Genomic DNA, 26,772 nt, shown 5'->3' with positions numbered 1-26,772 from the left:
AGTGGTTATGTGTATGTGGTTGAAAAAGGACAAGGGATCCCCAACTAAGGAACAATACAGAAATATAAGTGGAAGTTTGTCTTCATTATTTGTTGTCATTTATGAATTTCATCTTGTCATTCGTATTAACCACTCTTGTCATTGTGAATGCAGAACAGAGAGATTCATGAGTATATCATAGCAAACGAAACTAGGTGCATCTCCCATTAGTTTGTGTTATGATTATGGTTGGCTCAGTGAAGAAAATGCAAGTAAATGTGACAATAATGGAGGAAGTGGGCCCCCTAATGTGGATACATCCATTGGAGTTGAAGATATTAAGGGCAGTGAGATGAGTAATGTGAAATAGAGGGGACTTTTTACAGGGGTAGGTCAACATTTCCAAGTGCAGATGCATTTCGGGTATCTGCATACAAGTTTGCACTTGCACATAAGTTTGTGCTTAAGTATGTGAGGAATAGCGAGGAATTTATGTCGATAAGGTTTAAAGTTAAAGGTTGTCCATGAAAGCTATGTGCAAATCATGTGGGGAAGAGTTGTGATGTGCTATAAGTGATAACATTTATAAATTGGCATGTTCATTCTACCCAAGATAGCTTGAAAGTGATGCATAGTGGAAGAGCTAGTTTGAACTTGCCAATAATAATTGATGAGATGAGGGATCATATAGAGAAGCGTACTTGTAAGATAAGGAAGAAGTTGAAATAAGAGTATGGGATTGATCTAGGCTTATAGAGCAAAAGAGAAGTCATTGGAAGATATATATGGTAGGCTTGAACAATCATACATGCTCATACCATGGATATGCCAAAGGCTTAAGGAAATAAATGAAAAAACCATAGTTGAATGGACTGCTATTGGGAACCAGTTTGAGTGTGTTTTCATAGCCAACAGGTCATGCATTAAGGGTTTTTTACGTGGTACGAGGCATATTCTATATGTTGATGAAACTCACTTAAGCGAACCATACAAGGGGACAATGTTGTCAGCTTCAGCTTATGATGCAGTGTCACATCTAGAAATATGGTATTTGGGAAATAAGAATATTCCTAAATATTTAAGGGTCAAAAGCGATAAGGAGAAATAGAAGGATTTTGGTGGAAAATAATTATTATAATTTTCCAAGCCAATTATGAAAGTTTGACTAATTAAGGAAAATTGGTCAAGAATAATTATGGAAAATAATTCCAAGTCTCAGAAAATTAAGGAAAAATAAGGACAAGGTTCCTTGAGAATTATATGGAATTATAAAATTGGTTTTATGACCGATTTGCCTTTAGAGAAATTACAAAGGAATTTAAGCTGATTTAAGGTCCTTATTTGGAAAATTCCAAATAAATATATTTGAGAAGGATAAAATCCCAAGAAAATTCCTATGAAATCCCAAGGAATTGTAAGAGATTATGAAATTAAAAGAAGACCCTCAAGTATCCAGGATTTTTTCCAATTCTTTGGAAAAGTAGAAAAATTACTAAAGAGAAGGAAAATAGTTTTCCTTTTTATTTAATTATTGGGAAATTAAATTTGAGACAAAGAGGGCAATTTGGGAAGATAAAAATAAGGAGAATAATTTATGGATCTGAGAGAAAATAATTACAGAGGCCAGAGCACTGTAATTTTAGAAAAGAAGTTAAACCCGGAGTAAAAGTGCACCGATAAAGTGTTGATCGGAGCCTTGCACTTTACTTGGCCCATAAGCTACCACTTGTCAAGCCTTTAATGGATGATAATTAGAGCTTTCCAAGTGTCAAGCTACTAATGGAGAGGATCTTGACTTTGGAATTTAATTACAATGTGAATTAAGTTAATTAAAGAGAAAATGCAAGACTAAGTAGGCTTATGACACTTGGCTCTTCATTAATTGTTGTACATGGGATATTTTGATAGCATTGATGAGCTCATCTCTCCCCTAAATCAGATGGAAATTTCGTGCAAGGCATGAAGAGAGGGAAAAAGAGAGAGTTTTGAGGGAAAACCAAGAGAAAGGCATCAACTTTGGTCATACAATCAAGGTTCAAGGTGAGTTCTTGGCTCTAGATGTGTTCTTGCCTTGTTTTCTTTCTCTTTTATGGTTGAAAATATGTCTTCTCTCCCTCTTTTGATGCTGGCCGAACTGGTTGTTTAAGGAGAAAGGGAGTTTTGCTCATCACACTTGTTAAAATACTACAACACAAGCTAGATCCTAGTGTTTGCAAGTGATTATAGTTGGTTTTGAAGCATTTTCCATGGTTACTTCCTTGAGTGTCATTTTCGGCCAAGACAAGATCTGAACCCTAGGATGTGTTTTTCAAAGTTTTGAGGCTTCCATTGTGTTCAAAATGAAAAATGGTGTAGGGTAAACATAAAGAACAAGTGTTGGAAGCCATAGAAGCAAAGTTGCAATTTTTGAGTTTTAAACCCTAAGGGTTCAGTCAAGCTGAAACTGGAAGAGGAAAATTTATTTTGTTAAATATAAGTAGATATTTGGAATCTACATGAAAAACCATGTAGGAAAGGGTCAAGAGGGAATTTTTAGGGTTTATGGAAAACAACTCTAAAAATTCAAGAAACAAAGATAGAGGCTTTAAGGGGTTTAGGAGCTTCTTGAGTTATGTGATTGACTTTTATGTGGAATGTTTAATAATACTTGCTGCCCTTTTTGGGGATTTCCATGTTAGGGTTTGGAATTTGTGGAAGCAAGAAAGAAGAACAAGAAAAATCAAAGAGCATTGGATTAAGGTAGTAAGATTTAATTAGCCTTAATGTTGAATGTTGCATTGATTGCTATGCAATTTCATGTGCTATTATGTGGTTGGACTAAATGATGATGATGATGATGATTGTGTAGCTATACTCCTTGCTTTATATGCCTTGGCTATTGCATGTTAGAGTACTACATGTATGAAGTAAAGTAGTTCCCTATTAATAGCAAAAGGTTGAAATGCTTGTAATTGATGCATGTAATGTTTTGGTTGATTGATCTTGCTATGGGATTTTCAAAAATCTCATCCCCCAAAAATAATGTAACATTTTTGGGTCTGAACTTTTCAAGAGCAAGCTGCAGAATGGAGGCTAATTATGGTGTCATACCATAAAATTTTCGTGGACATTTGGTTATGTATAATTATCAATGGTTGGTGTTGTAACCCTTAAGCAGGACGTTAGTTTAGAACCACGGTTTATTTAGTTACTGAACGAATCTCAGCACAAAATTTGGTATGCTTACAGTTGACGTCCTGAAATTCAGATTGATAGGCAGCACGTTAAAAATGGCCAAGTATACGATTTTTAATGATTTTTCAAAGTTAAGGTTCAGAATCTAGAAAAAGAGTTTTTGGCAAATGGATAATGTTACCTTTCACAAAAACCTGACACATTTTCATAAGGAATTGGATAATGATATTATTTTTCCTTGAAAGAGGACTTAAAGAGCTTTAAATATAATTTTGAACCACCTCATTTCGATTTTTATGGAATAAGTTATGAATTTTTGAAGTTGGGCCAGAAAACTGGATTTTTACCCGATGAACAGTAAAAATCCAAAAATCAGCGTTTTTCATGAATTTTTAAGCCTAAGACCATCCAATGTGGTCTAAAATGGTTTTTATTAAACTCTAAGTGGATCTAATAGTAAGGTGTGACACAGAGAACGAGCTACTGCCGTTTGCAATTGCAATTGTGAAGGGAGAAACACTAGATGACTAAACATGGTTTTTCTATATGATAAAAAAATTCTGGGTTCTGTGGAAGTGACAGTTGTATCAGATCGACACAATGCTATCATCAGAGAAGTGGCATCAATATTTAGGGGTTAAGAGTATGTCTTTTGTTGTAGAGACATTAAGGAGAATTTTAGTTTAGAAGTGATGAAAATGAATAAAGGGCAAATAAGGACAAATGGCCGATCAAATGAGGATGCACTATATTTATTGGATAAAATAGCATATGCAAGGACAGATAAGAAATTTAAGGTAGTAATGACATGAAAGCCTTTTCTCCCTAGCTATTTGATTGGCTTATCAATCATGGGGATGTAGATAAGTGGGCTAGAAGCAGGTTCTCATATAAAAGATGGGACAATATTACAAGTAATATTGCATAATCATTTAATGCATGGATAGTCAATAAGAGAAAGCATATTGTACCCCAATTGATCTATGAGCACCGAGAGAAAGTAGCAAAAAAGCTGCATGCCTCCTATGTGGCTATGACCAAATGGAAGAATTGTGTTGGTCCAAATATAAACAGTAAGGTGATGGATATGGTGGTTGGGTCTAAGCATATGTATGCTGAAAATTATAGTGGGGGAAGAGTAAAGGTGACGACATCATGTGGAGACCATCAGGTTGATCTTAGACTACACCAATGCAGTTGTAGATCTTGGCAAATGATGGGGACTCTTTGTTGCAATACTTGTACAGCCATCAAGGTTGTCCATAGCAATGTTTATGATTATATTGATAATTGCTATGAAAAGTCATCACAAAAAAAGATTTATGCTCGCAGTATGATTTCTATGGTAACAACAGACATGCCTCACCCAAATGATTACTATAGGATAGAAAATGTCAATGAGCAAATATTCTTGCTACCTCCATAATATCTCGACCACCTGGAAGGCCAAAAACAAACAAGGATGGATCACAATTCCAGAACAAACAAATATATCAATGTGGAAGATACCACCAACCTGGACACATAAGGAGGAATTACAAAAATCCTAACCCATCATAAAGTTTCGAGTATAGTTAGGATGGGTCATTTCTTGGTGTACATAGATGTATGCTCCACCCTTGTCAACTATTTTGGGACTGGGATTGTAGTTAGGAGCTAGGTGCAAACATTTTTTTTGTAAGTAAGGTGATAGAAATGTTAGTAACAAGGGAGCATTAAGTGTGGCCAATATGTACTTGTCATTGAATACATGAGACCAAGTTACTGTTATGAAGATGTTATCTTTTGTTAATGACGCATTAGTTGTTGCCATTTTCAAATTTAGTGTTGTTATTGGCAGTGATATAATCAAGCTAATTTGACAATTTATGTTAAACTGATATTATATATGAAAAACAAGTGATGTCATTTTCATTGTTATTATTTTCAGAAAAGTTGTTGTCATTTTCAAATTTAGTGTTGTTATTGGCAGTGATGTGATCAGGCTAATCTAATAGTTTATATTAAACTGGTGTTATATATGAAGAACAGGTTATGTCATCTTCATTATTGTTATTTTCAAAAAATTTATTGTCATTTTCAAATTTTTTTTGGTTATTGGCAGTGATGTTATTAGGTGAACCTAACAGTTTATGTTAAACTGATGTCATATGAAGAACATGTTATGTCATCATCATTGTTGTTATATTTAGATTACTTGTTGTGATTTTCAAATAGATACAAACAAGACATATTGAAGTAAAATTGAGTAACTTGAAAAGAAATAGAAACCAACAGCACATATCCAATGTGGCTGTTGTCATTATCTATTTTCGTGTGGTTAAACTCAGATTCATTAACATCACTTGGGAAAGAAATTGGCATCATGTATCTCAACATTCATTGATGTTATTAGGTATACCAATCTCTGTGAAGCATCAGAATGGAACACTTACACCATCATAAATTGAAATTATATTCATTGGTTTGGTAAAGTACACATTAGGTCAGGCTACAATGCACATTACATACAGCAATCTAGCAGAGAATAAGTGAATTATCATCCTAACATTGAGACACCTAGGACAGATGCCTTTTCTTTGACTTTCTGCTCTAGGTTGGTTTTGGTTGTCGAATAAGATCTAATGCTTCGTCACGTTTTTCTTTCATTTCATGATTCACCAACCACCACATCGGGTTATGACGAAAGCCAGTAACTTCTTCCTTTGTGTAGTTAAGTGTCACACCAGGTTCCCATCTTCTTAGTCACATTATGTAATGCACCCTATAATCCCTCCTGTGGACAGAACAATATCAACACAGTTAGCTAACGCCTCTAACATGTTCATTTACTAAACAAAATTTGAAATTGACAAGACTGATAGGTTATTCTACTAGGAAACTTCTGCAAATATCATTCCAGACATTGGCTTTTTTCCCAACCAGTCCTGGCTTGACCAAGCTCAAGATAATATTGAACCTATTCCTCTATAAAAAGATTCAGGTATGGTTCATCAAGTTTCAGTACCAACATAGAAAGATGAATGATTTTACAAGTATAAAAACTAGGGTAAACACAATGACTTTTTTTCTTACACAATCCTCCATAGCCATTTCCACCGGGTCCTTGATGACAACCTTCTTCTTCTTCTTTATGTCCTTAGTCCCAAAATAGTCACTCATGGAGTCTAATAAGTAGAAATCCAATGTGCTAGGCTAAATGGCAACGCAAAGCCAGTGTTGGCTAACAAACGCAAGACCAATTATGAAATCACATTCACCTAAGTTATAGCCAACAAACTCAGGAAGAAAGAGTTTTTTATATTTTTGGGCTTTTCAAGTTGGGTTATGTGCCATCATGTTCTGCATGACATGAAACTGTTAATCCATTAACAAAGAACAAGTCATTTCCAATTCCATTTTTGTCATTGGTATTTGGATTTGGAATTAAGTAACCTCACCATGAAATCCACATCAAAGATGTGCCTCTTCCCTGGCCCCGACTCTACCTTCATGTCCTTCATCACTGCCTTGCACATCAAATTAAGCACCTATATTACATAATAAAAACATCATTCTTACATAATAATCTCACCAAAGACAAGCATGGGTGCAAACACAAAGCATTCAAAAATACCCTATTATTTACTCAGTTCACTCCACCTAGAGAAAACAGCTGTTATCGATCTATATCTTCATCAAACATTTTAATGACAGTTCTACAAACATTGTTAAATGTCAATGACAGAAAGTATGGTGTTGGAAACATCATCACTTGTCATCCCCATATAGTTTATTGTCATTATCAATTCGATTGCTGTCATTGTCAGTACACACCGTGTCATTTAAAACTCAGGCAAACCAGGGATATACTTACTTCTTTCCCTCCTCCTTATTCTTGGGTCTACGGGATATTAAAGTGAAAAAAATGTCCCTTTTTCTCTTTTGGCTTCTTTGTCCTCGAAGCTGCTTTGAACTCTATCCACAGAGATGTAATTGTGAAACTCTTTACCCTTGTTGACCTCCTCAGTTCAGTGGATTTTTCAGGTTCTGCTTCCTACCTACTGTCACTGCTCTCCCATTCACGATCCAACAGCAAAGGAAGATTGGTAGGGGTTGCAGTCTTTGCATGTGTATCTTCCTCACCCTTATCATCTAAATCTTCAACCTCCTTATCATCATCTTCCACCTCTTTAACCACATAATCATGACTTCCTTTCTTATCATCATGGTCATGTTCCTCCTCATCCCTGTCCACATCATCGTCATCATTACCTCCATGACCATCACGGTCACCCTCATCTTCCACCTCCTCAACCATGTAATCATGACCTCCTTCCCTATCATGAAGGTCATGTTCTTCTTCATCCTCATCTTGATCATCATCTCCTTTATTGGTATCATTCTGATTAAGTTCCTCATCTCCACTTGCCACTGCAACCTCTCTTGCAATTTCCTCCACCACCTGGTCAATGTCCTCAGTTTCTTCAGCAACGTTACCACCATCATCACCAACTGTTTAACCTCCTTCTTTAGCAGTGGCCTTCTCATTCCCCCATTGCCTTCACTTTGGTGTTCAATCCAATCTATACTTTTATTAGCTCATCATTGAGAGCCTTCATTAACATCCTCTGACTTTCTTCAAGCTTCTTCATGAAACGAGCCCTCAACTCCTTCAATGCCTGCATACACAGTAAATGAAGATATCAAAGAAATTGATCACTGTTATCATTCCTAATACTTGACTGGTCATTTGCAAATCAAGTTTTGTTATCTCAAGTATCAACCTTGCTTAAGCTTAGTTTGGCCAAATTTTCTAAATTCCCGCATACCAGATCTAAAGACTACATAATTGAATTGTCATCATCCCCTGCAGAGTAAACCTCACTGCCACGAGTTCAATACAATATTCCCATGCTATTATTGTGACAACCGTTCTTTTAAAACCCATTTAGATCAAAATTTTCAATTTATTCGAACGACTAACCATGATAGAAAAGAAGAAACCTTAAAATTTTAAAATCGCTATCATGGTTAAAGGAAATAAACTTATATTACGAGCCATATCAATCATTCACTTGGGCCTTGGACTTTCAAAGTCCAGAAATATTATTCAACCGTTAGCCCAAACCAAACTTACACTTTTAGACACACAAACTGATAAAACATTTTAATATAAGTCATAGAGCCTATTAGTCAAAAGGCAACACTATCAAATGAGTGTAATACGCAAAGTCTTAAATATCTCTGGCCTTCCAATGACCTCCCATATCAGATAATAGTAATTAAAAATATTAGTTTACATCACTAGAGTATATGGGCCCTATGTGGCAATATATAACAAGTTAACACATAAAACAAAAGCCGGGAGGCTATACAAGTTATAACAGCACACTATGCCTCCGGAGCCTTCCCTAATAGGCCACCACCTGAACTATCACCTGAAGATAGTAAAAACCACGGGGTGAGACAAACGCCTCATTAACCAACTTTCCAACTCATCATACATACTAACATGTGCTCGTGAGGTGTCAAGTGGGATAATTATTAAATCTCAATATATATATCAATGAAAATACAAATATATATATTCAAATAATCTCAATCATCCAAACCCTCATTACAGGGGCTAACACACAAGCCACATAAGTCTACCCCTCACTATAGGAGATCAAACCGACCTATAGGCCTATCCCACACTTTGGGGGACGATTAAGTAGTCACAAAGGTCCATCCCTTATTATAGGCCTATCCCACACTTTGGGGGACGAATAAAAAGCCACAAAGGTCTATCCCTGACTCTAGGGACGAAGGAAGAAGCCAACCAATATGCACCAATGGCGGCCTTACCACGTGGTAGGATAGCACTCAATCCAAAATCCAAATAACAACCAACCATTCACAATATCATTAAAATGTCTTAATCTTTTCTCAGTATAATCCATAAGATATAAATCATATATCTTTTCCAAACTTCTCAATCACAATTCCAAAAATCCCACAAGAAAATTTTCATAGCTCAACAGATATAATATATCTACTCGAATTCCAAATAACAAATATTATTCAAAAATAGAAAAATACTCACAAACAACATATTAGCACATATAACAAGTGGAAAGTGATTACCTCTCGCCAAAGCAAGACTAAAGATTACCACAAGGTCAATTCTTTGCTCAACCAATAATTAATCTACACAATTAATATAACCACATATTAATATAAACTAATCAATTAATTAATTAAACTTCTCTATATTATTTAAATTTTTAATTTAATTGAATTTTTATTCTAAATTCCCGCAACTCTCATAACCCAAAAATTATTAAGTATTTTAGAAATAACTTAAAATTTCTAACAACCCAAATTATTTATTTACCACCTCCAAATTATTTACCTTAATAAAAAGGATTTTCCACAATTTCCAAATATAAAATTACTATGTTCTAAATTCTAAAATATCTCATTTTCAGTTTAAACCTCAAAATCAAACTATCAAAAATTCAATAGTACTTCAAATATTTATAAATAAATAATCTAATCAAAACTTTAATGGTATAACTATCATATATATATATATTTCCGTAAATAATAAACTTTTTAGCTACAATAATTATTTTAAAACCTCCAGTCACCCAATAAATAAAACTAAACTGATCAAAATCTTAATAATATGCCAAATAACCCAAATAAATTACTTAACTTGAATTTAATCGGTAAAAATATAATATAAATCATATATAACAGATTTTTTCAACTAGAAAAACTAATTTAAATACTAAAAACCAGCAAATGGACAAATCTAAACTGATTAAAATTAACAACTCATTCACTTCTAAATTTTTATAGTCATCTTTTGTCAAAACTCAATACTTAAATCATATATAAGTTTCAAAATTTTCTCCAATAACTATAGTAATAATGTAAATAGGAAGCTTAAAATATATAGGAAATATTTATAAAGAAGTTTTAATAAAAAGAAGTAATTTTATATACCTAAAATATCTTCAAAGCTTGTCATTTCCTTTACTGGTATGCTCCTTTCGCTCTTGCACACTCCAACTCTCTTTCTCTCTTTTTTCTTGTGCCTGCCGGGGGAAAAATGAATTGCTGGGGGTGTATTTAACACCCCCCCGGCACATTTATTGGAGGGAGGTGGATTTTCAAACTTAACCTCCACCGTCCCCCCCAACTATCGGCGGAAAGTTAGACTTTTTTTATATATAAATATATTAAAATATTATTATATTATATTATATTATTTTTCAATTTTTTTTGAATTTTTTTATTAGGATATTACAATTATCTCTTTCTTTCTCCACCCTCTCCTTTATCTGCTCCTCGGTTCAAAATTCAATGGGGCTTGTTGAACCCTGCTTAATAGTTTTCTCCAAGGGGAAACACTCAACAAAATATAGCTACAAAACCAAATAAATATAGCTCATACTTATGCAACAATAATATAAAAAAAATTATAGTGACTAATAAAAATATTGACTTACCAGCAACAAATAAAGACACCCTCCAACATTGCAAGTTCCTTTTTAATCTTTCTTTTTTGTCATCTTCACAAAGTCTCCCATTTCCTTCTACAGGTTCTTAATTATATATGTTGACCAATCATATTTTCCAAACCCGTCCATCGTGCGATGCATCACTTTCAACAAACTTGAATGTAACAGTTGTGCTTGACCCAAGACATAAAAAAACTCCAACTATATAAAGCATAAATAGGAATTCAAAATTGTTATTTTCTGTCCCAAATAGTATCCTCTTCAGTATCTGGGTAAATGGAACCTTCCAATATGTGTCTTTAAACCTCTTATATGTTGGGTCATCCTTACCAACATCAAATTTGACTTCCTCCCCACTGTGAGGTACACCTAAAAACTCATGAATATCTTTTGCTTTAATTGCCTCCCCTTACCCCCTAATGGTAAAAAAATGTGTTGGTGGGTCATAGGATCTCAATAATGATACAAGTAGATCACATGGAAGTTGCTTTACAGTCATATTAAGCATGTTCCCAAATCCCATCCTCTCAACTTTCTGCCTTAATCACTTATTCTTCTTCACATACTCAACCAATAACTTAAATTTGGGCAATGAGTACTGGGTGTACAAGGGAACATCATACTTCTTCTTCTCACCTTTCTCTAGCTTCATTTTGTTTGCCTTCTCATTATACCTATCTCTCTCTTCTCGACTCAACGCTTCCACGCCTTCCCCACTTCAATTTTTTGTTCTCTTGTATTTCTACACTTCTCTCCTCGTTTTGCCGTATAGTCCCTTCTAAACAACACAAGTCCACTGTGTACTTCTTTGCTTATGGACCCTTCCCCTTCTTCCAACACCATCTCATATAATTCTACAAAGTCATCAATATACGGTCATTAAGTAATACTTGTTATACATATACTAAATCTTTAATTATTTCAGTTCATTTTCAGTTTCTTTATTATCATTACGAATATGATCATTACAATGAATATGGTCATTTTCAGTTCCTTCATTGCCATTACGAATATGGTCATTACAAATTGAGAATATGGTCATTACAATGAATATGATCATTTCCAATTCCTTCACTGTCGTTACCAATATGGTCATTACAGACTGACAGTAAGGTTATTACTGTGAATATGGTCATTTCAAGTTCCTTCATAGTTATTTACCGGTATATTATTGTCATTTCTAGTTCGTTTATATAATATTTCTAGTTAATCATGCAATTTTCCTACGCATTTTAAAACCCATTTTTCCCTAACGTCATAGTTCTCAACTTCGTTATAAAAAAATAGCATGCCACAGAGACTCAGAATAAACCCTTAATCGCCATTCCAACCATTCACAAACTTCATCGTGTCATTTCTAAATATTGCCTAATCATTACTTCCCCCACTCACCTAGAAACATCGACCACAACACGAAACTTAAATCCCTAAACTTACCTCAGTCAAATACCGCTGATGCTTATTAATTGCAATGGTGAATCATCGAAGCCAACCTTCGTCCTTCCACCTAATCAGACACAACAAACGATGTTTGCCCTTCAAACAGAACAGCCTTCCACTTCAAACTCCTCTGCTCTCTTACGTACACACTATTTCAGGGTCATCAACTCTCCCACTTGCCAGCATTTTTAGGGCAGCAATGCAGATAGTGGAAGCTAGAAACCAGGAAGCACCAGTGGCTAATTTGTGTCTCTCTCTTTCTCTTTGCTTTTAAACTCTGACAGGAGGGCTTTTTTGTAATTGAGCAACATTTGTATAATCCCTCATCAGCCAACACTTCCCAATTTGTCATTACATTTGCTTAGCTTCTTATTTTGGCATTTAAGATTTTCAAGTTTCTTTATATGTCATTTTTCCTTAGTCTAATTCTATGCAACGTTTTAAAATTCAAATTTTTACTAAAAAAAAAAAAAAGTGTTTATATTTATTATCTAGTAATACGTTTCACATGATTATTTTCAGTTTGAAGACACTGTACTAAAAAAGACGAAAAAAGGACGAAGCAAAAGTAGATAGATGTCATGTCTCAAATTACCATATGACCAACGCAACAAGGTCATTTCGCATTATTTCTTTTCATTATATGTCATTTCCAATTTAATAGGATTATGTTTTAATTGGGTTAGACTACAGACATGGTTTTTGTTTTTCCCGCACGTCATATAAAACGTCAAGTAATTAAGTTATACACTTTATAAATCATATGAACACTGTAATATATTAATGAAAAATTGATAATGTTTTGCATTTGATTTTTGTTGACATAAAATTCAAACGCATCAAATATAGAATAAAAATTAATTAGGAATTATAATGTTGCTTTTGTAACATTTCGGAGGATTAAACTCAAGAATTTGGACTGCTATGTGCGCTCATGAGCGCAGAGCCTCTAAGGCATGTGTCGCCTATCAAATATAAAAACATTAGTTAACAAAATTTGCCCCAAAAAAAAAAGTGACTCATCCGAGAAAATATGTAACTTTAAATCTTACTGTCAATGAAATTAATTAGTTTTATATTATTCTCACCGGTCCTAAATATTTATCGCTCAAATTTATAATTTTTTCTCAAACTATCTATATATTGATTACACATATTGTTAATGAGGGTTTTTATCATGGGTTTAACACCTCACAAATAAAATAAAAAAAATGTTTTAGGAAAACTAACATACAATTTTAATAAATAGTTAACTTAATCAACTTATTTGTGAATTACTACCTCATATTCTTAATATAATATCAGGTGGACTAATTTAGTAAAATTAAAGAAGCTACCAAATTACTTTAAAGTATTTATATTAATTGTTTTTATCCAAACTAATTTGTCTCACTTGTAAATTGATATCTAATCTAATGATACATATAAGTAATTTAGGGAGATCATAACACATGTTATGATTAAGTAATTTAATAATTTTTTTAATTTTTTCAACTTAGTCAATTGAGTATTATATTAAGGATTATAAATAGTAATTATTTAGTTTTGGTATTAAAAATGGAAGAGTTTCCAACTTCACGCAAACAAGCTAAACGTGGAGGGGACATGGATGTGGACACATTTTAATTGAAGGAGGAAGAAAGTGATCTTTCATTAGTGGCCTTGAAATTTCCATATTAATCTCATGAGTTCATATTAGTCCATGCGCACATTAAATTTCTCAACTAAATCCCTCTTATTATTTATATTCCCACCTAAGCCTTCAACGTGCTGAGAATTATATATACCTAAACACAATCAATTTGGTAATCATTCATCAATCATTACTAGCCATGCTTCTCCCCGCCCATCTTTGATATAATAGCTATTTAATTAATTTGAGTTTATTAAAAAAGTCCCATGAATTAATTAACCATAAAAATATATGCTCTAATTTCCCTAAATAGTCATATGTTACATTAAGTTATACTTCTCTAGTCCTATTTATAAAACAAAAGGATAAGATATTTTTTATTCATATTTATAAGGCACTGAGAGAAATTTTTTTATATGAATGCACAATTTTACCATTTATTTATTTTTGTATTGACTTTGTTTAAATGAAGTATAATGTATATTAAATAGAAATAAAGTTGAAAAGTTATTGAATTTTAAACGAGAATCAATGAAGTTTAATCTGTGTGAAACATGTTGAAAGTGACTTGTAAATAGTTACAGAGGAGTATATATATATATATATATATATATGTCAATTTATAAGTTAGAAAAATTAGTTTAAAAATAATAAATATATATATGAGAGACAAAAATGAAATAAGATATTATATTTAAAACCAATTCTAACACTCAACGTAACTCTTGTTACCTCTGATTTTTAATATAAAAACTAGTTAGGAGTTGAATTTGGTTCAAAATATAATATATCAATCGACTTTATTTTTTATCCTTTTTTTAAAATATCTCTATTGATTACAAAGGTTCTTATAAAATGATAATCCTAATCATCTAATACACATAATTAAAGAAAATTGTTCAGAAAAATCAACATATATTTGTAATAAATAACCAATTTAACTAATTTTTTTATATATTTCAAAATAATTATTTAATTTTTATATTAAGATCAGGGATAGATAGTAGCTCTCTTATTACCAAAGGCCGGAGAAAGTATCTTCTTTTGAGTTTTTTTTAATGATTGATATTAATGCAAAGGGAAAATACCTGTCAAGCTCATGCCCGGTGAAGCGCAAACACAATTCGACTTTGCAACATGCGCAATTGTGCTTACATGTACTCTGGGGTCCCACTATAACTAGACCAGTCCCTAACTGCCCTGGTGAGTGATCACGGTCGCACCAAAAATTTTCCTAGTACGATTGGGTTAATCACTTTAATCCCATCATGAATGAATCAATCCTAACTGCACTGATAAGTTCTATCTCAAATCTTTAATATAAGAAATAATTGATTGATTTAAATAAATTAAAAAAATTAGTTAAGTTAGTTATTTATAATAAATAGGTATTATCTTTTGTAAAATATCCTTACTGATCAAATATATTTGCTAAAACAATTATTATTAGAAAGACTACTTTAAAAAAAATAGAAAAATATGAGAGACAAGATAAATTGGTATTTTATACTTAAGACCAAAATAAAAATTAAATGAGTTCTTATACTAATGATTGGAGGTAGTATTGTCTTTTATCCTCAATATAAAATTCAGTTGATTAATTTGGAGAAATTAAGAAAATTACTAAATTACTTAATTATAGCATATGTTACATATTTTTCTAAAATACTTATGTATATTACTACCTCCGGTCCTAATTATACGAGCCAGTTGACTAATTTAAGGAGATTAAGGAAGTAAGTTGAGTTAGTTATTTGTCCTAAATAGGTGTTGTCTTTCCTAAAATATCCTTACTAATCAAGTATATTAACTAGAACTATAATTATTCGAAGGATTATCTTGGAAAAAATTGAGTAAATATGAGAGACAAAGTGGATTGGGGTCTTATATTTAGGACCAAAATAAAAGTCAAACATGGTCTTATATTAAGGACCGGAGGTAGTATTAGATTATATATCAATCTATAAATGATACAAATTAATTTGAAAAAATAATAAATATAAATAGTTTAAAATAATTTAGTAACTCTTTTAATTTTTTTTCCAGATTCATCAATTGAGTTTTATATTAAAGGTTCAAAATAGTAGTTCAGTATTGCGGCTTGAATTTCATCAAGTAAAATAAAATACACAGTCACTATCAAAAAAAAAAAACATACAGTCATCGGAATAACCTTCCCCATCATAATATTGGGGTTATGAGATTTTAAATCTTTCCACTTTAAGCGTTTTCCCCTATTTTCAAGGCAGTCAATGAGCTGCCAAATGGAGAATTCTCTTGTGTTGCCAATAGTTCAAAACATTTAAGCCTTTTTTTAATAAAATTATCAAATTTCTTTCCTTAAGCATAAAGATTAAATGAGATAACTGTCAAATAACTATAAATTTATTTTAAAACAATAAAAACCGTTAACAATATTTGATGATTTTCTAATTAACTATATTATATTTATTAATAAATTATTTGATGGTTAACTAAACAAGTGTTAGATATTTTTCTTTCTCGTCATGTAGTCTCAGCTTAAAATCATATTTTTTCATAAAATGGTCATTTTTTCCCTCTCATTTCTAGTGTTGTTAATTTTGTAAATAAGAAAATCTTATTTAGAATTAAATAAGAAAAGATCCCCTAAAAAAACTGTTGAATTTCAAAATTTCAAATCAAGAATTACTACAAAAATGTGTTATCATTTGCTCTTCGAGTGTGGTCATTTTCTTTTTTAGTGTAGTAACTAATATTGATTTAGAATTTTAAGATTCAAAAGTTATTGTTTTTTAGATTTTTCTATTAAATAATGCGCGCACACACAGATATATATATATATATAGAGAGAGAGAGAGAGAGAGGTAGGGAGTAAAGGATGAACATGCATTTACCACTAAGGAAGGGGCAACCATCCCCTTTCCAACCTCCTCAAATTAATTACTACTTTAAATGACCAAACCTTGTTGTGCGTCGCATCATAGTGTAGCCACATGGGGATGCAGCTAGACCTCATGTTAATTTATGGAAAAATCGATGGTTGACAAAAAAGAAAACGAAGGAAAAATCGATGAAAATTTCTTGTTTAAAAATTTTACTGATTAAAGGGACTTGAATTGAAGTGTTTGGTCTTCTTTTTTTTGTTTGACACAGTACCTTTTTGCACAATAATATTAATAAAGTTTTTTGCACAATAAAAAGCTATAGTTCTGGATCTTGAGGCAACTTTTTTATATTTAAATCCTTTGAAATAAGTTTATTATTGAATTTTTTTAAAGTATGAGTAATTTTAACTTAAAAAATCATTTTTTACTGGGAATATAATATGTATTTTTTTGCTTCATATAGGTTTTTTTTTATTGTAGACAGTCTTATTTATTTCAGATACTATCGAGTACTAAATATAAGTATCTCCCTTAATATAAATTCAAATCTTGATTTACTATGTTACAAGGGATTAGTTTTTTTTTTTTTTTAATTAGACCTAGACCTAGTCACCGTCGCTATATAATGTGCAATTGCCATGCAAAGTCCTTCACCACATGTATTTGATGTGCAACGTCCTCCCCTATTATACCCAAGTAGTTAGCGTCTTGATGGGGGTGGGCGACTTGGCTGGGATTTGACAATACATTAATGAAAACTCCATGGAGAGGAAGCAAATACCATAATTCAAATTTGGCATCCAAAATATCTCTAATTTTGTTACTAAAAAACTTTAAAATTCATTATTGCTTCCTTACCTCACATCTACTGCCTCTCGTCCTTAATATAAAATCAATTAATTAATTTAAAGGAACTAAAAAAAATTAAAAAAATTACTTAATTATAACATATATTATATAATCTTTTTAAAATAGTTATATGCATCATCAGATTATAAATTAATTTCTAAATTTGGTCAGCAGAATTGCCATGTTCTTGGTCCTGGCTGGTGCATGTATGGCTATATGGATGTCAACTCATAATGACTTCATAACTAGCCTGAAAATTCAAGTGGAGAACATAAAATTTTTCAGTGTGTGTGTTTTTCAAATTCTTCGAAAAGGACAGTTTAGTATTTAAGAAAAATTCATAAGAAATTATATGTTTATACAAAATTTAATTAACATATAACATTTTTAACAGTAACTATCTTTTTATTGTTTTTTCATTTGACAAAACTGTCAGTTAATTATGTGATGAATATGAATTAATAAAATCATTAAATAATAATCACCCAGAAAATATTAAATAATACAAATTGGAAAAAAATTTAATTGTATTTTACTAAAAAAACATGTATATTAATTCTGTAGCAATCTATTATATATTATTTCTCCACTATGAAATTGAAAGTTAATAAGTGACAAATTATAAAGTTTCAAAAGGAGTCAATGCTTCATCAGAATCCGAGAATAATTTCTAAATGGAATCAAAACCATAAAGTGACGGTTATTTTAAACTATACAAAAATGCTTATCATAAGGCAAAAAATATTTTTATCTGCAAACTTAATTTCTTGTTTTATTCTTTTTTTGTTTCCTTTCATCCTATATCTTTTATGTAGTGGACAAAAATATTATCAAATTACAATAAATTTTGAAATTACATTAGGATATTTTTTCAAGGACGAAATTTTGGTCCACTGAGAGGGGAAAAAAACTCAAATATTGAGATTTTATAGAAAAATTATTTCAAGGTATTATTATCAAACATTATCAACACCATCAATAAAATTATTTTAATCCAAATCATCAATGATAAATATAAAATTAATAATTATTACTAAATATATTAATTGAGGCTAATGATTTGTGACCACATAATTGGACCCTTGCGCTGATGAAGATGGCAGACTTGATTCTAACGCCTAACTAGACTGGAGACGGTGAACCTTGCCGACGATAGAAGAGACTTCCTATTTTGGGCTATTTTAGTATTCCCATATTATTAATACATGTTTTAATTAATTTGGGAAGAACTGCCATAAAATTCTAAAAAAGAAATATATATAATAAGGAGATCCAAAATAAAAAATGACTGATTCTTACTTATTATTAAGACCTTTTAGTAATATTTTTTTCATGATTTTATTGCAATTTTCTCATTAATTTGTTGCGGTGGCTATTGAATTCATTGAATTTTATTTTGGGTTAAAGTTATATTTAAATGAAATATTTTTTTAATAGTACTCAGCATTTTAAATTAATTTTTGATATTTTCAGTGATACTCAATATTTGAAAATAATTTTGTGTGCATTCCGTATTTTAAAATGTTTTTCATTAGCATTCAATATTTAGAGTGCTTGTTGTCATTAAAAAAATATTTTAAGAACAAGATTACATCAAGAATTATTTTAAAAAATTAATCTTTCGTTTCTTATAATTTTAATTTAATATAATTCAATTATTAAGCTTTAACTCCGTAAAATAAGTTATACCGAGTTAAAATTTATGAAATGAGTTACAATCAAGTCAAAATTATAATGATAATTTTTTTTATTATTTTAGAATATCAAGTACTATTGAGCATTTTAGAATGCATATACTAAATATTAATTTAGGATATTAAATGTTATCTTAAAAATGGAACTTACCCCATGAATTTTTAATTTTATTTGTTCATGGATTGGGTTGGTTTTCAATCCGCTTTCAATTTCTGGGGCCAAAATCCCAGGCATCAATTTGGTTTGATTGATTTTGTAAACATTTTGGACTCAGTCAAATCAAATATTCATTGATCATACTATCAGTCAAATACAACAATCTCATCCAAATATGATTAAAAAAAAAATAAAAGTGTTAAGATGTATTTAGTGGAAATTTTTTTTATTCAGTATTCTGAAATATTTTTTTTAAAAGTATGTTTAGTGTTTTAAAATATTTTTTGATGTATCTAATATTATAAAATATTTTTTTTAGATATGTCCAGCACTTTAAAATATTTTTTAATGCATCCAGCATTAAAAAAAGTTGTTGAGTTAGAATAACAGGTTAAGATTATGTATAATGTATTTGTCACTTCTCAATCACTTTGCTTTGATTATTCTTTTTTTTTAAATAAAAAATACTCATCTATTTTATCTTCTTTTTTTTTGGCAACATCGATTTTTTCTTTCCTATTAAATGCTTCTTTCATTAAAATACATGTTTTTAATTAATTAATTAATTCTTAGCTTAATAACTTCTCTTAGTAAAAATTTATTGCAAGCTAATATGTGCCATTGAATATTAAGAATAATTATAAAAAAATAATTTTGAATTTGAAAAAAATCTCAATGTAAAACTTATAATGTGATTTTTCTTACATCTTTTTACATGATGATGATTATTTTATGAAAAAATCACAAAAAAGGAATGTTGAAATAAAAAAAATTACAAATAGGGACCTATTACAACATTCCTATGGGTTTTAGTAATAATAATATAGGTTTTGACAACAATTTTTTGTAATTTTTCAATTTCAATAGTCTTTTTTTATGATTTTTTCTTATTTTATATTCAATTTTATTTTATCAATTTTAAATATTGAGTACTCGTTTAAAACCTTGATTGCATGATTATGTTATGTATATATGGTCCAACTTACCCTTTTTTTTTATCTTGCTTTACAAGTTAGGCCTATCTTATAACAAGTCAGGCTTGAGGTATCAATTTGTGGCTTGTTATAGTTTTTTTTTTTTTTTAAACTCAAGCTTGGTTTGTGTAAAAGCCTGACACTTTAAAATTAATGCACACAAGAATATACCATCTAAATGTCTATTTTTATGGCTCAAAAGCCCCATATGAAAGAACAAGGAAGTTTATTGTAAAATTTTAGAGATTATGGAAGTTATTTACATATGACATTAAAGACATGTTATCAAGTCTAATTCGCCAGTTTTCAATTGCATTTCCCTCCCGTTAGCCCGTTATTATAGATGCGAGGCCTACCTTTCTCTAAGCCCATTTAATCTTTCATGGGAGTTTGAGTTTATATATATACTTGGACTTTCTCTTACTCATCCCATGTGGGATTTTATTTGACGCACTCTTCATTTTTATCAACATTATATATGTCTCACTCTTCTCAATCTTTAATTTCTTAATTGAATTTTGGCCAATAACTATCATGTCTCACCTAATCACCTTTAATTTCTCCAAATTTCTTACTATCTCCGGTCATTAATATAAGAATTAATTGGAGATTATATTTGATTCTAAATATAAGACTTTAATATATTTTATCTCTCATATTTATAACATTTTCTCAAATTAATTTACCTAACTTATAAACTGATGTGTAATCGATCTAATATTGTACATGAGTATTTTAAAAAGATAATGTCACATTTGTTATAATTAAATGATTGATTTAGCCTTTTAATTTATTTAAATTAATTAATTAGATTTTATATTAAAAATTAAGTAGTAGTTGACACTTTTTTTGTACTATTTATATAAGGTGTGTAATAAATAGTGAAAAAAATAAATGGACCAAACTGGCTAGCTCAACCAGAAAACCGATGAACTAATCAATAGTCCAATTTGGTTTAAGCAATGAACCGATACCAACTCGGTCAAACCGGTGCAAGCTACCAAAAACCGGTATAAACTAGTTTGAATAATTATTTTGCTATTTGTCTTATTTTTCTCATTCAACTCCTAACAGTTAATTTACTATATATTTGAATGAATTTTAATAATAATTTTGGTATTAATAATTATTAATTTTAGTCAAGTAATTAAGTTGTACACTTTATAAATCATATGAACGCTGTAATATATTAATGAACAATTGATAATGTTTTGCATTTGATTTTTGTTGACATAAAATTCAAACGCATCAAATATAGAATGAAAATTAATGTCAAATATAGAATAAAAATTAATTAAGAATTACAATGTTACTTTTGTAACATTTGGGAGGATTAAACTCAAGGATTTGGACTGCTATGTGCGCTCATGACACACAGGCTTTAAGGCTTGTGTCGCCTATCAAATATAAAAACATTAGTTTACTAAATTTGCCCAAAAAAAAAGCGACTCGTCCCATAAAATATGTAAATTCAAATCTTACTGTCAATGAAATTAATTAGTTTTATATTATTCCCACCGGTCTTAAATATTTATCTCTCAAATTTATAATTTTTCTCAAACTATCTATATTTTGATTACACATATTGTTAATGAGGGTTTTTATCATGGATTTAGCACCTACACAAATAAAATAAAAAAGATGTTTTAGAAAAACCAACACACAATTTTGATAAATAGTTAACTTAATCAACTTATTTGTGAATTACTACCTCATATTTTTAATATAAAATCAAATTAACTAATTTAATAAAATTAAAGAAGTCACCAAATTACTTTAAAGTATTTATATTTATTATTTTTATCCAAACCAATTTGTCTTACTTGTAAATTGATATCTAATCTAATGATACATATAAATAATTTAGTGAGATTATGTAACATATGTTATAATTAAGTAATTTAATAATTTTTTAAAATTTTTTAAATTAGTCAATTGAGTATTATATTAAGGACCATAAACAGTAACTATTTAGTTTTGGTATTAAGAATTTAAGAGTTTCCAACTTCACACAAACAAGCTAAACGTGGAGGGGACATGGATGTGGACACATTTTAATTGAAGGGGGAAGAAAGTGATCTTTCGTCAGTGGCCTTGAAATTTCCACGTTAATCTCAGGAGTTCATATGAGTCCATGCACACATTAAATTTCTCGACAAACTGGTCCCCAAAATAACTAAATCCCTCTCATAATTTATATTCCCACCCAAGCCTTCAACGTGCTGAGAATTATATACACCTAAACACAATCAATTTAGTAATCATTCATCAATCATTACTAGCCATGCTTCTCCCTGCCCATCTTTGATATAATAGGTATTTAATTAATTTGAGTTCATTAAAAAAGTCCCATGAATTAATTAATCATAAAAATATATGCTCTAATTTCCCTAAAATAGCCATATGTTACATTAGGTTATACTCCTCAGGTTCTATTTATAAGATAAAAAGATAAAAAAAAATTTTATTGATATTTATAAGGCACTGAGAGAAATTTTTTATATGAATGCACAATTTTACCCTTTATTTATTTTTGTATTGGCTTTGTTTAAATAAAATATAATGTATATTAAATAAAAATAAAGTTGAAAAGTTATTAAATTTTAAACGAGAGTCAACGAAATTTAATGTTTTTTTTATCTGTGTGAAACATGTTGAAAGTAACTTGTAAATAGTTACAAAGAAGTGTGTATATATATATGTCAATTTATAAGTTAGAAAAATTAGTTTAAAAAATAATATATATATATATATATATATGAGAGACAAAAATGAAATAAGATATTATATTTAAAACCAATTCTAACACTCAACATAACTCTTGTTACCTTTGATTTTTAATATAAAAACTAGTTAGGAGTTGAATTTGGTTCAAAATATAATATATCAATCCACTTTATTTTATATATATTTTTTAATATTTCTATTGATTGCAAAGGTTCTTATAAAATGATAATTCTAATAATCTAATACACATAATTAAAAGAAATGGTTCAGAAAAATCAACATACATTTGTGATGAATAACTAATTTAATTAATTTTTTATATATTTCAAAATAATTATTTAATTTTTATATTAAGATCAGGCATACAGAGTAGCTCTCTTGTTACCAAAGGCCGGAGAAAGTACCTTCTTTTTGAGGTTTTTTAATGGTTGATATTAATGCAAAGGGAAAACACCTGTCAAGCTCATGCCCGGTGAAGCGTGAACACAATTCGACCTTGCAACGTGCGCAATTGTGCTTCCATGCACTGTGGGGTCCCACTATAACTAGATCAGTCCCTAACTGCCAGGTGAGTGATCACGGCCGCACCAAAAATTTCCTTAGTACGATTGGGTTAATCACTTTAATCCCATCGTGAATGAATCAATCCCAACTGCACTGGTAAATACCACTCCCTTCGTTTTTTATTATAAAAGACAAATAATTAAATTACGTTGATAAAAAAATAGTTAAAATTAGTTGAGAACAATTAATATGTAAAAAGTATAATGTTTTTTCAACAATGCTCCCATTAATAAGGAGAGAGAGAACAATTAAATTATTAAAAGAAAGAGAAGTAGGAGGGAGAGAGAGTATGAGTTGGAGACAAAATAAATAGGGGTAAAATAGGAAATCAATATAAAAAAATAGAGACAACTTTTAAGTGTCTCTTATATATGGGAACATGCCATAAACATCAAATGTCTCTTATAATAAGGAACGGAGGGAGTATCTCGAACTAATTGATTGATTTAAATAAATTAAAAAAAATTAGTTAAGTTAGTTATTTATAATAAATAAGTATTATTTTTTGTAAAATATCCTTACTAATCAAATATATTTGCTAAAACAATTATTATTAGAAAGACTACTTTAAAAAAATAGAAAAATATGAGAGACGAGATAAATTGGTATTTTATACTTAAGACCAAAATAAAAATTAAATGAATTCTTATACTAATGATTAGAGGTAGTATTGTCTTTTATCCTCAATATAAAATTCAGTTGATTAATTTAAAAAAATTAAGAAAATTGCTAAATTACTTAATTATAGCATATGTTACATATTTTTCTAAAATACTAATGTATATTATTAGATTATATATCAATGTATAAATGATACAAATTAATTTGAAAAAATAATAAATATAAATAGTTTAAAATAATTTAGTAACTCTTTTAATTTTTTTTCCAGATTCATCAATTGAGTCTTATATTAAAGGCTCAAAATAGTAGTTTAGTATTGCGGCTTGAATTTCATCAAGTAAAATAAAACACACAGTCACTATCAAAAAAAAAGAAAAACATACAGTCATCGGAATAACCTTCCCCATCATAATATTGGGGTTATGAGATTTTAAATCTTTCCACTTTAAGCGTTTTCCCATTTTTTCAAGGCAGCCAATGAGCTGCCAAATGGAGAATTCTCTTGTGTTGCCCATAGTTCAAAACATTTAAACCTTTTTTTAATAAAATTATCAAATTTCTTTCCTTAAGCATAAAGATTAAATGAGATAACTGTCAAATAACGATAAATTTATTTTAAAACAATAAAAACCGTTAACAATATTTGATGATTTTCTAATTAACTAGTATTATATTTATTGATAAAGTATTTGATAGTTAACTAAACAAGTGTTAGATATTTTTCTTTCTCGTCATGTAGTCTCAACTTAAAATCATATTTTTTTCATAAAATTGTTATTTTTTTCCTCTCATTTCTAGCATTGTTAATTTTGTAAATAAGAAAATCTTATTTAGAATTAAATAAGAAAAAATCCAAAAAAAAAACTGTTGAATTTCAAAATTCCAAATCAAGAATTACTTTCAAAATGTGTTGTTATTTGTTCTTCGAGTGTAGTCATTTTCTTTTTGAGTGTAGTAACTAATATTGATTTAGAATTTTGAAATTCAACAGTAATTTTTTTAATTAAATTTTTCATTAAATAATGTACACACATATATAGAGGTATGGAGTAAAGGATGAACATGTATTTACCACTAAGGAAGGGGCAACCATCCCCTTTCCAAGCCCCACAAATTAATTACTACTTTAAATGACCAAACCTTGTTGTGCATCGCATCGTAGTGTAGCCACATGGGGATGTAGCTGGACCTCATGTTAATCTATGGAAAAATCGATGGTTGACAAAAAAGAAAACGAAGGAAAAATCGATGAAATTTTCTTGTTTAAAAATTTTACTGATTAAAGGGACTTGAATTGAAGTGCTTGGTCTTTTTTCTTTTGTTTGAAACAGTACTTTTTTTGTATGAAACATATTGGGTTATAAGATTACAAACATATTTGAACCTTTAACTTTTCATTTATAAAGAAACTTTCATACCACTAGATTACAAAACTAATAATATTAACAAAGTTTTTTGCACACTAAAAATCTATAGTTCTGGATCTTGAGGCAACTTTTTTATATTTAAATCCTTTGAAATAAGTTTATTATTTAATTTTTTTAAGTATGAGTAATTTTAACTTAAAAATTCATTTTTTTACTGGGAATATAATATGTATTTTCTTGCTCCATCTAGGTTTTTTTTTTTTTTTATTGTAGACAGTCTTATTTATTTCGGATACTATCAAGTACTAAATATAAATATCTCCTTTAACAGGAATTCAAATCTTGATTTACTATGTACAAGGGATTAGTTTTTTTTTTTTTTAATTAGACCTAGACCTAGTCACCGTCGCTATATAATGTGCAATTGACATGCAACGTCCTTCACCACATGCATTTGATGTGCAACGTCCTTCCCTATTATACCCTGGTAGTTGGCATCTTGATGGGCGTGGGCGACTTGGCTGGGATTTGACCATACATTAGCTCCATGGGGAGGAGGCCAATACCATAATTCAAATTTGGCATCCAAAATATCTCCAATTTTGTTACTTAAAAACTTTAAAATCATTATTGCCTCCTTACCTCACATCTACTATCTATAATCCTTAATATAAGACCAGTTAACTAATTTGAAGAAATTAAAAAGAGTACTAAATTACTTAATTGTAACATATATTACATAATCTTTTTAAAATAGTTATATGTATTATCAGATTATAAATTAATTTTTTAATTTGGTCAGCAGAATTGCCATGTTCTTGGTCCTGGCTGGTCCATGTATGGCTATATGGATGTTAACTCATAATGACTTCATAATTAGCCTGAAAATTCAACTGGAGAACATAAAATTTTTCAGTGTGTGTGTGTTTTTCAAATTTTTAGAAAAGGACAGTTTAATATTTAAGAAAAATTCATATGAAATTATATGTTTATACAAAATTTAATTAACTTCTAACATTTTTAACAGTAACTATCTTTTTATTGTTTTTTCATTTGACAAAACTGTCAGTTAATTATGTGATGAATATGAATTAATAAAATCATTAAATAATAATCATCCAGAAAATTTTAAATAATACAAATTGGAAAACATTTAATTGTATTTTACTAAAAAAAACATTTATATTAATTCTGTAGCAATCTATTATATATTATTTCTCCACTATGAAATTG

The 26,772-nt window shown here is 29.9% G+C and overlaps 1 protein-coding gene across 1 annotated transcript; it reads right to left on the bottom strand.

The window, feature by feature from the left end:
• Positions 1–7,189: 7,189 nt before the first annotated feature.
• On the bottom strand, positions 7,190–24,687 carry LOC114738522 (phosphopantothenoylcysteine decarboxylase subunit VHS3-like). The gene is made up of 3 exons (XM_028926593.1): positions 24,556–24,687; positions 7,725–7,814; positions 7,190–7,597 (listed from the first exon to the last, which is right to left on the bottom strand). Exons 1-3 carry the CDS (start codon positions 24,685–24,687, stop codon positions 7,190–7,192), a joined length of 630 nt encoding a protein of 209 aa, XP_028782426.1.
• Between the last annotated feature and the right edge of the window lie 2,085 nt (positions 24,688–26,772).

The sequence above is a fragment of the Neltuma alba genome, unplaced genomic scaffold (genome assembly GCF_004799145.2).
Source record: "Neltuma alba isolate B1F8T4 unplaced genomic scaffold, ASM479914v2 tig00013603_pilon, whole genome shotgun sequence".
NCBI lineage: Eukaryota > Viridiplantae > Streptophyta > Magnoliopsida > Fabales > Fabaceae > Neltuma > Neltuma alba.
The sequence above is the reverse complement of the archived record's forward strand: the minus strand, read 5'-3'. Positions and strand labels throughout refer to the sequence as shown.